At 25.8% G+C, this 13,829-nt stretch overlaps 2 protein-coding genes across 2 annotated transcripts; one reads left to right on the top strand and one right to left on the bottom strand.

Annotated features, from left to right (window-relative positions):
- Positions 1-9,517: 9,517 nt before the first annotated feature.
- LOC132929177 (bladder cancer-associated protein) lies at positions 9,518-10,179 on the bottom strand. Its single transcript, XM_060994326.1, has one exon. The coding sequence runs from the start codon at positions 10,024-10,026 to the stop codon at positions 9,784-9,786; it is 243 nt and encodes an 80-aa protein (XP_060850309.1). The 5' UTR covers positions 10,027-10,179; the 3' UTR covers positions 9,518-9,783.
- A 1,316-nt stretch (positions 10,180-11,495) lies between these two features.
- LOC132928713 (uncharacterized) lies at positions 11,496-12,592 on the top strand. Its single transcript, XM_060993568.1, has 3 exons — positions 11,496-12,146; positions 12,192-12,459; positions 12,534-12,592. The coding sequence occupies exons 1-3, from the start codon at positions 11,496-11,498 to the stop codon at positions 12,590-12,592; spliced, it is 978 nt and encodes a 325-aa protein (XP_060849551.1).
- Positions 12,593-13,829: the final 1,237 nt, after the last annotated feature.

The following is a 13,829-nucleotide window of genomic DNA, read 5'->3' as shown; positions in this document are numbered from 1 at the left end:
CATTCAAGTGGTCCGAATCGCTGTACTACGGTACAACACGTACGTTCGAGGTTCGACGAGTGTCTAACGGTAGAATGATTCGGATGATCAGATGATAGATTATGCCCTATAATAATAATAAATAAATAAATTATAATATAGGTCTACGATTCTACTGTAGATCGCACGACACGGCCTTCGACGATAATATTTCAATAATAAAATCTCGTTTCGATTACGCCTGCAAAGTGTTGGTAAAAATAGTAGGTAAACAGTCATGTACTAAAATATATGTAGGTAGGTACCTTAATTCGCGATAGTTAGGTAGATACGAAACGCGTATTTGCGAGTTTGTTACTCGCGTGACTGTATACATTGAAATTATAAAGCTTTTGCAATCGATTTAGTTCCTCGTTTTCGAAATGTTACCCATTACAGGGTATAATAAATAGACCTGTGCATGCCGAATACATTAGAATAATATACCTACATGCTTATGTTTAAATAGGTTAATAGAAGAATCTATTATAATATGAATACAAGCAATATAGATATAGGTATATAAACGCCGTTAACTGTTAATTCTAACAGCATAGTATATAAATATTGTATATAACTATACATTATTACTAAATTACCTACCTATCAACCATATAGACAACAGTATATGACCTATATGTAGCAGTAGCAACACGGGAGGGTTAGACAATGATTGTATCTGAGCTATATAAAGTGAGCAGGGGGATAAGTATTAAAGTCGTATACCTGTACACCTATAGTGGGTAGTGGGAAAGTATTTGGTATATTTAAGTATATTTTAATTAAAGTACCTATACCTACTAATATTAAAGTTTGGATTAGAATTTAGATAATAATTAATACTAATATTTAATATCGATGTAGATTCAGTCGGTTGTGATTAAGACTCAATGTTAGATCCACAAAAATAATAAGCAGAACTCTATAGAATATATAGATAAACTTAGAAAATAAGTTTTTATCACAGACATGGATTTTATCATTTATAAATTGAGAAAAAACTAAAAAGAATAAAATATATATTTATTAATAGCACAAAAAGAGCCTAAATAATTTTAAAGTTATCGTGTCTAAACTCTAAAGAATACTAAAATAAATATTTGATGAACAATTTTAGTTGCCACTGAGAAACCAAATTGACGATTTTAGCATTTTTGTTGCTTCAAAAGGTGAAAACGGACAAAAACAGAACACACACAAAACCTATATATACATTAAACGCTCCACTCAAAATATGAAACAATGACAAATTGTTAAATACTTTTAGATTCTGTAGGTACCTACCTGTCCTACCTTTAATAGTTTAATCACATACTTTGAAGAATAAATTGTAATTAGAATAACTGGGGTACTTATACTAAAATGCATAATTATGTTTTAAAATAAATATTGATGTAATAGTCTCTATGGCAACTTGTCTAACTTTAACATTAATAATATAGGTAAATCGGTAGTTATGTACAATATAATAAATGTTGATAGGTAGTCAAAAGCTATTGAAATATCCATTATTGGAATTTATATTTTAATAATTATAAGACTTTAATAATAACACTATTTATAATTTATATAATTATTATGCAAAAATATTTTTACTAAAGTAAGTATAATAAGAATTAAGAATTTTCCACGGAATCGCGTTATGTGTGCCCTTCTCCATACGGTACCTACCTACCTACTATGCAAATGAAATATGAGAAACTAAAATTGTTTCATTAGCGCAAAAGTTCACATCACCACCAGTCTATAATTTATTTCCTATACATAATACATGTTATTATCACACACCAAAACTTAGTGTATGATATTTATTATTTATATAACTGTATAACTTATACGTTATAATAGTTTTAGAAGGTATAATCCACAACGCCCTTAGATAAATTTGTAGGTGGAATTTCAAAAAAAAAAAATTATGTTTAGCGTTGAACAAGTAAATATAAACCATCAAATATTTCTGAATTGGTAGGTTTAAAATTTAAGCATTTATAATTATATGTGTATATTATGTATGTACCAATGTATAGGTATATATTATAGTATTATAACTATTATTATACTATATAATATTTTCATAAATAACTTAAATAAACGCCTTGATAAGTATAGATAAGTATTACAGTAAAACTTAAAAATTGCATTTCAATTAGTTCCAAAAATTGCATTAGGTACCTATTTAAAAATATTAAGTTCCTTTTATTATTTTTTAAATTCATAAAACCATACCTAATATTATTTTACGTAAAAAATATAATAAGATATAACTATAATAATATTAATCTACAATTTAATTTTTCTCTCCTTCTCTTTAATATAAATCCTATAGGCCAGTAGGCTACGATATTATAATACTAGCTATGTGGGGAGCGGGAGCACAATTTATTTGATTGCGAAACTGAGCTTTTTAATACAAGTCCGAATGTCCGACACATAAGATATTTGTATACAAATGCAGTATATTATAAATAAATCAACTTTTATATCTAATTAAAAATATATATAAACCTATAAACATCGGCATGCGTATAGCGTATAGGTAACGTACCTACCTATAAATATAATTGGATACGACTTTACACGTAAATTGTAATAGGTAAATACAAGTATACAACTGTATTTTATAGGTATCTACTACTATCTATACCGTTTATCTGTAAATCTTTAGTTTACCTATAATATTTAATCCACAAATAGAAATCAAGAATATATATATAATAATAATTAATAGGAAAGCTAACAACTGTGTAAAAAATTTATTTTAAATACCTAATAAGTTTTAAAATGTGATACGATGTCCCTGTAGTTAAAACTTGAAAATATGTATCAATGAGCACAATTAAAATATTTTAAGTTAAAATTGTTCATCTCCTTTGTGGCTTTGCTTAAATTGCTTAAAATGAATGTTTTATCGTATACGCTTTATTATCTATAACGATTTATTAATTAATTAAATTCATACTGATTACAAAGCAGAAACTAGCTTTCTGTTATTTTAGGAATTATTTTGATAATAATGACAAGTCTTAACGGAAAATAAGAAAATATTTTTCGGTCAAAATATACTTAAGTACCACTAAGAAAATATTTTATATATCAAGTAAACTTTTCTATGCAATACATTTTCGACAATATTCATAAAGGAAAATATTACAATTATTTATTTAGGAAATGTTTTTAGAGGGCTTTAAAGACTTGAGGGGACTAAGCCCTTTAAGTCCCTCCTCGATTACCGCCAATGATTTTACCAACATATCTATTATATTCTACTACTCTAGCCATATAAGTATTGATTATATATCAACTAATATGTTATAAGTTAATAACGTTAGGTGGGTAATAGGTATTGATATTGCAATTTGTAATATTAAACTATTGAAGTATAAAACAAATATGTATTTTACCTTTTACCATCAAAAGTATACTGAAAGGCGAAAACCGTGTTAAATTAATACATATATTGGTATAGGTATATAATATTATTGTAATATTGTTTAATGTTTTCGAACTAATGTGTGTGTTTACACGCTCATCACAAAAAAATAACAATAAAACCAACATCAAATAAACAAGTAAACACAACACTCAACAATATAGTATAATGATCTACATAATATTAATATTATATATAGTGCAATACTATTGTAGTATTATATAAAGTATTATATTATTATATTTTGTATACCTAGGTAGGGTACCTACTTATTATTGTATTCGTAATATTGTTTGCGCTCAATAAATATTAAAAATTCATTAATTTAATTACTCCCCACTAAACTCATATTATTTTAGTTAATAACAAAATGTTTTCTATTATTATTTTTTTTTTTTTTTGGTGTATGTTAACAAATTATACCTACCAACCTCTACCTACAGACTACTCTATATTTTTGTAGTAAAAAATGTTAAATCCATAGATATAAATATATTATATTCAAGTATATAAATTCTATAATTGACTAAATATTAAATACAAATTAACCACTAAAACATAATGTTGATAAATAACATAATTAATGAGTTCATATACATTGTATATAATATATTAGGTATGATAAAAATTAACTCTAAAATTAAAATATTTAGATAAATCGTCTTTTAGTTTACCTATTATACAGCTTGCAATGATTCAAATAAAATAACCAAAATAGGTTAATATTTACTGGTTAATAGGTGTCTAGCCGTCTAGATACCTATATACTTTGAGCTACAACCTACACTCTACAGCATCTTTCTACATCCTACACTAACAATACTATATCTGGCTACCAATTTTGAGTAGCGACTCATCAGTCAATACTATTAAATCATAAAATATATTCTGCAAATTTTAATTATTTCAATGATTATTATACTCATATTATCATATTAATCATATGCTAACCTAACCTGCATATATATATTACCTAATACCTATATTCCTATAAAGCTATAATTACACTATAATATTATAAAACTAGATAAAACGAAATATTGTGCATAAAATAAATTATTTTTAAATCTTATTGACTAATACATACACGATATACCATGCATTTACCTAACATTATATATAGTTATATCTAATATTTATATTGATACCATAGGTCTATATTGAGTATTAACTATTTTTAAAATTATAGTAGGTACCTATATATATACATATATACTTACGCTCAGGCGCGAATGCAGAAAAAATATCAGGGAGGGGTTTTGAAAATTTTTTCATAAATATATCATACTATTCATTTGTAGATCAGGTAATTTATTTTTTGTTCCTGATATTTCGGAGTAGGTACCTATGTATATAAAGTAATTTTAAAGTACTGACATATCATTTAGATTGGCTACATAAAAAAAAATATTTTGCTTCAAAAAAACTATTTATATATTATATTTCTATACCTACCTAGTCAAGCCGTCAGTACCTACCTTATAATATACTAATATCTATATTAACTATTATTATTACACCATTCCTTATAAAAGATAAAAAAAGATAAACCGAAGTAAATATATATATTATTATAAAGAATATGTAAATATGTAATACATGGTAAATAATAAATACAAAATAATACCTAATTGATAACACGTAGGTATAAGAAAAACATCATGTCATATTGTCGTTCATAGATTATAAGTATCTATTAAAATCATTTAAACTTTTTTAAGTGTCTATACTGTCTTGTAATACACGAATCACTTCATAATATGTATAATTATATACATTATTTGTTATTATAGTTACTTAAATAGCAAGAGCTACGTATAGTGTACCTATACCTATTATTTATTTTATTAATTTAAATCTATAGATAGGATATATAGTATAGGTATACAGCAGTAGTGTAGTATAATACTGTATAATATAGGTAGTACCTACGCACGATACACTCGATATTACTATAGCTGTATCAGAAATCAGTAATTGCCAATAGGTACCTAACTAATAAAATGATAATTATCATAATATCAAGTAATAATTATAGGTAACATGTATTAATATACGTACATGGTTATTTATTTTTTATACATCATAACTATAGATATATTTACTTGATTTTTATAATATTTTAATTTATCATTAGTTGCAATACTTTGGTAATTTTTACATTGAAATTCGATGTATATAATATATATATATATATTAGAAAGTATACCGTATACCTATGTAGTGTTCTAGAAGGAATTAGTATTTTAGGTAAAAGTATATTTTTAATGTGTTTATATAGGTAAGTATAATCATCGAACTATAACATTTGGTAATAAGAAATAAGAACATTAATTTAGAATAATATAGAATGTAAGTTATAAGTTGTAACTATATATACGACTTAGCCACTTAGGTTACTAATTTTGGATTAGTGGCGATGGACGACAGGATGAAGAACTTCATCATAATGTTATATACCTCTAGATCTTCTCATAACCCCATTATAGCTTTATCTTCAAGTTACTACAAGCTTTGCAGATTTTTTGTAACCTCGTGTGTATTGTCTCCGTCTTACTAACGACGCAACACGCAACTATGCTTAAAATATACTTATAACATATTTTACGTTTACAATAACCCATTTTAATCTGTTATTTTATAAATTATAGTAATTTGTCATATAGTCAAATTTAAAAATACCTATCATTTTTAAGATCTCTTGTATGTTTTTTATATTTTAATTTTGAAGCAAATTATACGCATTACAAAAAAATTACAATTTTAAAATATTCATAACTTATTTTTAGCGAAATTATGGATAGACAAATTTAACCACAATAAATTAAGACTATAAAATATATTATATTATTATGCATTTATTAAAATTCATTTAATTTCAAATTACTACCTATCTATTACTAATAATTAATGTACACAACAATTTTATTATTAATTAATTTACAATATATAAAATAGTTTAGTTGCAGAAAAATTAACTACACGATATATTTAGAAATTCTGATCAAGGTGACAAAGGTTATTGGAAAATGACCAACAACTATTCAACATCAAAGAAGCATAATGGCAAGTTGTTCCATGATTTGAATTTTCTGATATGGTCATGATGGCGAAAGAGGAAGTGTAAAAAAAGCTAAGTAAAGCAATGGTTAATATAAGTTTTTGTTACATTATGTTGATATTAAAGTTAAAAGGCTAGAACCATTCTTAATTGTATAATATTTTGTTCAGAATAAATTCGAAATAAATTGTACTATAAGTACTCTAACTATTTAATTAATACATTAAACAGACTACATTCTACCAGTATAATGTTTTCGCAAATAACTTCGGAGGTTGTCTGTACTATAAACATTAAAAAAGGTTATACCAAGGCCGTGTTAGTTTAGGACAGTGATGTAGATGTCCCAACAATATTTTATAAGGAGCTGGGCCACCAGAGGTCAATGCTATATAGGCTACCGCTACAATTTATACATTAAATGCATACATAATATATATATTATTTATATGGCGAAAGTGGTTGATGGTTAAAAAGTATATTTATGATACGAATAAAGAATTTAAAAAATCGTTTGTGATGAATAGATTGCTTTTTAGCTTATCCTAAAGAAAACTGCAGCATGGGTAAGGTCATATAGGTACTCAAATAGCGCAGTAGGTAGTTATATATCATGATAAATAAAAATGGAAATGTTTGTTTTTTGTGAGATTTTGATGTTTTAGAAGATTTCTACTTAAAAACAATCGTCAATAGACTATACCTTTATAATTTTACTCCCATTTTAAATAATAGCTACTCCATAGCTACCTACCCCATTTTGATAAATGGTAAAAAATTCCAGGAAAATGTAGGAGAAAAAGATATTATTTACCATTATCATAACATTCATAACTATTATTAGGTATACAATTTTTCAGTTAAAATAATAATTCGTAAAAAATACCAAAAAAAACAACGTATTATTTATTTATTTTTTAGAATCTGTTTTAGCTATGCTATGTATTAGTATACTTTAAATAAACTGTCTAGAGACAGCTTTACTCAAAATTTTATTTAAGTTTGGATTATTTCCAGTTGTTACATATAACATACTCGTATATGTACCTATAGCTACCATATTAAAATATTTTCATTAAAATTTACCTTCAGAAAATTGTTTACAAGTAGATATATATCATAAGAGCAAAAAAAAAATGTATTTGTGACTGCTGTTTATTGTTTACTCCAAAAAAAAAAAAATGTTGTTATAAAAAAATGTTAAGTATTTTGCATGAGCAATTTGCTTATTGCAATTTTTTCCGAATCCTAAAGTATTACACAATGACATTGAACAAGCGACTATCCAGGTTAGGTAGGTAATCGTGAAATAATCGAATTTGATTTAGAAATAAGAGGATATTTTTATAATACAAAATTTAAATAAAAATAACAAAAATGTTTTAACATTTGTTTACGAAGTAAAGTCTGAAATTGTATAATAATGTTAGGTATACTTATCATAATGGTAAATGTATAATAATTAATAATAACCATCTAATGGCTAATACTAATAATACTATGTACAATAAATAATTTTTTCTATGCATCCTGAAACTCAGCCTAAACAGCAACCAGAAATTATGATATTTTTTAATAATTTAACCTAACCGTCCTAACATATAGCACAATTTAAAATGAGTTAGGTAAAATTATCAAGATTTCTTAAAAATATTTACCTACCTACTCAAATAAAAATAATTCAAATGGGTTTAAAACTTAATATTTTGTAGAGACTGATGATTGTTTTTTGTTAATAGGTACTTTGAAGTTTGAACACACTGCACAGTTCATAGATTACCTATAAATATATTTTTTATTATCAATTAAAAATGAATTAGGTGTGTACTAAATAAAAATGAATGCATATTTGTATACCAACAACGGCAACAACCTACCTATTAATCATGCAGGTACCAAACACATTTATATAATCACGACTGATGAAGTGATGACTATTAATGCATTACGCATCAAGATAATACCTGTAGGTATCGGCTGTATGCCGATACAAATCCATATACATTGGAATAATGAAATATGTATAAGTAATTAATTACTATAATTATATAAAATGTTAGCATCATTTTTACTATTGATAAAAAAGGAATGCACTTTATATATTTATGTTCTTATTAGAAATATGATTTTACCATCAAACTTTTTACTAGAAAATTTTTTTCTATTTATTCTAGTTACCTACTGTACAAAACATTTTTAACGCCATTCATTAAACATATCATTAAAAAATATTAGAATATTATTTTTATTTTGAATATACTTAATGTCTTAATAAAATAATGATAAATCAATATTAATTATAAATTAACTAATATAGTTAAAGACTTCTTGGAGTCAAATTGAAGATTTATAACATGAGTGTCCAAAAAATTAAAAGAAACAAAATCATTTATCAAATAATTTTGTTAGTACTTACTAGTTGATATTGCATATATTTTGTGTTTAGATAAAATGTAGAAGTGTTCTCAATATTTACCTTTTTACATATAAATCGTAATTTTATAATTATAAACCATTATCAAATTAACTTAAATTTTATTTACATAACATATAATTTAAATATTAAATAGGTTATTTATGAAGAATTAAATTTTTTTTTATAATACTTAACTGGTTAATTTTTAAATGTAAATAAATTTCTGTAAATTAAACTATCTAAATCTAAATTAATAATAATATATTTTGATATTTAATTGTTTACATGTTTGATATTTAGTAGTTTATTCCTTTGTTAATTCTGTTATACCCAACTAAAGAATGAAAATTTGGTTTCTAGAAAAAATTATATCTAAATATAACTGTATAGGTACCTTTTTTTACCAAGCTTCTCACTACGTAATATAATATATTATAATAAAAATCTGTCTTTTCTGCAAACTACAGAATTCTCAGTTTATCATTTGAAAAAGAATAATCAAGTTATACTCATTTATTGAGCTTATTAACTGTAAATTCAGTATATACCAGTAAGTTACTTAAAAATAAAACAATACATATTCAAAAACATATTTAAAATGATATATACAAGTCTATATTTCGATAAACCAAACAGTAAAAAGTGCCAAAATCCACTTATTACTAGCTACATAAACAAAATGTGGCAAGATATTTGAGTTGTACATTATTTTTTTTACATAAACTTAATTTTGGTCAACTTAAGTAATTGATTTCATAAAAAATAAAAAATAATAATAAAAATAAATAAAATATACTCCTAAACACTAGTGGTGTGTCCATTCGAGTATGGATATGAGCGGCTCTCGACGTCTTCTCTTTAACCGTTGTCACATTGCACGGAATCACAGTTGCTGCTGAAGAATATACAATTTCCATACCCACTGTAACATATCAGGAACACTGCTACTAGGAACACTATGCTGCATATGGTACATGGCTTCCGTTCCAAAAAGAATCCTGTCAAGTATAGAACCATGAACATGACATGCGTCTGCAATAGCGCAGGATTCAGTGGTTTTGGTATGAGTAACACGGGTATCAACCATTGAAGACAGTACATGTTGGGTTTGTGCGTATATTGAGGCTACGACAGTACGACACTGAAGTACAAACTATGAAATAATAGATTAATATCGATTCAAACAAAGAAATTAATTATTTATTTAAGATGTTTGTTGTTTAATGAAAATAATAATTTTTAATTTTTATAATAATAATAATTGATAACGTAATCGAGATAATATTCATGATTAGGCCATTGATTTTTCAGTGTCTCCCAAATATATTATAAATCTAATTTTCTGGTTCATATTTAATCCACAAGAGAGAAGCACACAATATTTTTGAAAGAATATCATTAGACGTACGAAGAAAATACATATTATATATATTATAATATTAGAAATTGTTCAATAATATAAATCACAACTTTAATTTATAAATGGCAAATATTAAGTACAAATATACCGATAACATTTATCGTGTCAGTATCGATAAATTAGGTTATTTAATAATATTGTTAATTGTTGCGTTGGTTAGGAAAGTGTACCTAATGTCCTAATGCAATCCTATATCCTCAAAATGAGCACGCTTATTGAGAATGTGAGGTTGAATTACTCGATTACTAATGAGTAATGAGTATAGTGATGAAGATAGTCCGGATGGTTAGGTTTTATTAAAGACCGAATTAAAGACCATCGAAATTCCAGATACCTACATATTTCAAATTTCTATATTCTTAAGATGACGCCGCACCCGCATGTGTGTTGTTTCCGTCTTACCCACGTATGACACAGACAAAATGTGTTTACGCAGTCTGAGTAGAACTCGCTCAATTTTGGTTCTAGAGTAAATATACCTATTGTAAAATTAAAAGATGACACTACAATGGCAAGACGATGAGTTTTTTTAAAAAAATTAAAATTTTGAAAAGTTAAAGGTTATTTAAATTGTTGCTATTTCTAAACGATATAATGAACGTTATATTGGGAATAATGGAAAAAATTCATCATTTTGCACTCCAAAATATTGTCATCTTTTAATTTTATAATAGGTATATTTACTCTAGAACCAAAATTGAGCTAGTTCTACTCAGACAACGTAAACACATTTTGTCTGTGTCATACGGTGTCGGCACCGATGCGGTCGGGACATTTGCGGTCGGCACCTTTTTTGTGCCGTTTGCGGTCAGATTATTTCTATCCACCTGATTATCTAATCTAAGGTATATATATATTATATTATGTACTAAATAATTATATATTAAATTGATTCTATATTTATTGTAAAAATATGTTTAAAATCGTATTATTATTGGATTTACCGATTTTTTGCTGTTTGGTTCAATGGTTGTTTATGGGTATTATTATAGATAAAATGTTAGAACTTTGGAAGTATTAAATTAAAATTGTATTATGTCAATTATATTGTTACATGTAATCGATATCCATCGATAACATTTACTCAGTCTTTAGTATAGTATACACCTTTGTAGAGTTCGTATAGTCGGTATATTATAGTGTTATTAAAATGAACGATTCTTTAGAAATTTTGGAAACTACTAAAGGAAAAGCTTTAGCAGTACACAATGGTTACCAATATAGGAGGTATCGAACCAATAATGTAAATGTTACAACCTGGGTATGTTTGAATGAAAAAAAGAGAGAAAAATGCACAGGAAGATTAAAAACAACAGGTAATACTATTTTAAATGTTACTATTCATCAATGTAAATATGACTCGGCAAAAATTGAAGTTAAAAAAAAATACAATATTGCAAAAAAACGCGTACGTGATTCATCAAATTCTGCCGCTCAAATTTTTCGTGAAGAGTTTACACCATTAATAGATCAGGGATTAGATTTAGTGACCGAAATTCCAGTTTACTCGTCTGTAAAAACGACATTAAATCGTATACGTAGGAAATCGCTTGGAAATTCGTTGGATCCTAAATTAAGGGAAGATATTATCATACCTAGTGATTCTGAGTTTGTATTATTTGATGACGGAAAAGAAGATAGAATTATAGGCTTATGTTCAAGTAAAGGTAGACAAATTGCTTCTGAAGGAAAAACTTGTTTTGTGGATGGCACTTTTAAAAGCTCTAGCAAACAATTTTATCAAGTTTATACTGTTCATATTGATATTGGGTCTACAAATGACGAAATAAATATAATTCCTGTAATATATATTTTACTTCCTAATAAAACAAAAATTGTTTATGAGCGTTTATTTTCGATGATAAAAGCACACATTCCAAATTTTAATCCTGAATCATTTACATTGGATTTTGAAATTTCAACTATTCAATCAATAAAACAAATATTCCCAAATGCCGAAATATATGGTTGCAACTTCCATTTTAATCAATCGCTTTGGAGAAAAGTTCAAAATATAGGTTTAGCGAGTAATTATAAAGATGATGCAGATATTAGATTACACGTTAGAATGTGTTCTGCCTTAGCTCATATTCCAATTGATGACATTGACAAAGGTTGGATTATTATTATGACCAATACACCTGATAATGACAAGCTTCAAATATTTTATGATTATTTTATTGAACAGTGGCTGGAAAACCCGATTATTTCAAGAAGTGTATGGAATTGTTATCAAAGAAGACATAGAACAAATAATATTGTTGAGGGATGGAACAGTAAATTAAATAAAATATTAAATAAGCCACAGCCAACTTTTAATGATTTGTATCACTGTCTAAAAAAAGAGGCTGAAAATTCTGATTTATTATATGAACGCAGTTACTTAAATATGGAAGGCAAAAGAAGAAAAAAAACTTATATACAATTAGACCAACGAATCAAAAAGACTCTAGCTCAGTATGAAGTTGACAAAAATTTGACAAAATGTTTGAATATCATTGCTAATATTCAAAAATTAGAATAAGTAATATAATATTATAATTTATAATATAATATTAATAAAAATGATAGTAACAATAATAATACTTATATATTATAGTATCATATAATATATATAGACACATATATAGTGTCATACGTGGGTAAGACGGAGACAACCCATGCGGGTGCGACGTCCTCTTAAGCTTGTAGTGCTTGTACCCTAATATCTATTCTATTTTCAAAAACAATTTTAATCAATTCTTTTTGACAGTTGAGTACAATTTTATAATTTTATACCATAAAAAAAATGTCATTCTAGCAAAATAATTATTTAGTATTATAGCTATACTAGTATACCTATACGCAATAACGCATATTATACACAATTGTAGCTACTAATGTAAAATATTGTTAGCTCAAGCGCAAAGGTTAAACACCTAATATTAAATAATAATTAAATATTAGGTACATGATTAACATTAATTATGCATTTAATGTAATTTATCAATTTGATTATGTATTTATATACAAGATAATATCAATAGGACTAATAAGTACCATTAGTACCAACTACATTTAACCGAATTCTTCACAACTCCCATTTTATTAATTTACAATATGTAATTATTCACTTAAACAGCCCTCTTCCCCAAAAAAAAACAGAAAAATATTTTTGCCAAATATATGGTATGGCTTACAAGTGATAAAAAAATATATAAACTTAAAATATTTTAGTATGCGTTACTCATAAATTAATAATAATTTATCATACACAGATTTAAGATATAGGTATATTATAATTTATAAGAAACAATATTATTTTAACAGAATAAATCAACGTATCAAAATCATTAACTAGGGCAGTGTTGTAAATCTATGTATGCAGGAGAACTTTTAACTTAATTTATACGATAAAATTTGACATAAAACGTATTTTGATTGGACAACCAAGAATCAAGAAATTTAAATTTAACAATTTAATATAGGTAATACAATTTATCAT

This window comes from Rhopalosiphum padi, chromosome 4 (assembly GCF_020882245.1).
Source record: "Rhopalosiphum padi isolate XX-2018 chromosome 4, ASM2088224v1, whole genome shotgun sequence".
NCBI lineage: Eukaryota > Metazoa > Arthropoda > Insecta > Hemiptera > Aphididae > Rhopalosiphum > Rhopalosiphum padi.
The sequence above is the reverse complement of the archived record's forward strand: the minus strand, read 5'-3'. Positions and strand labels throughout refer to the sequence as shown.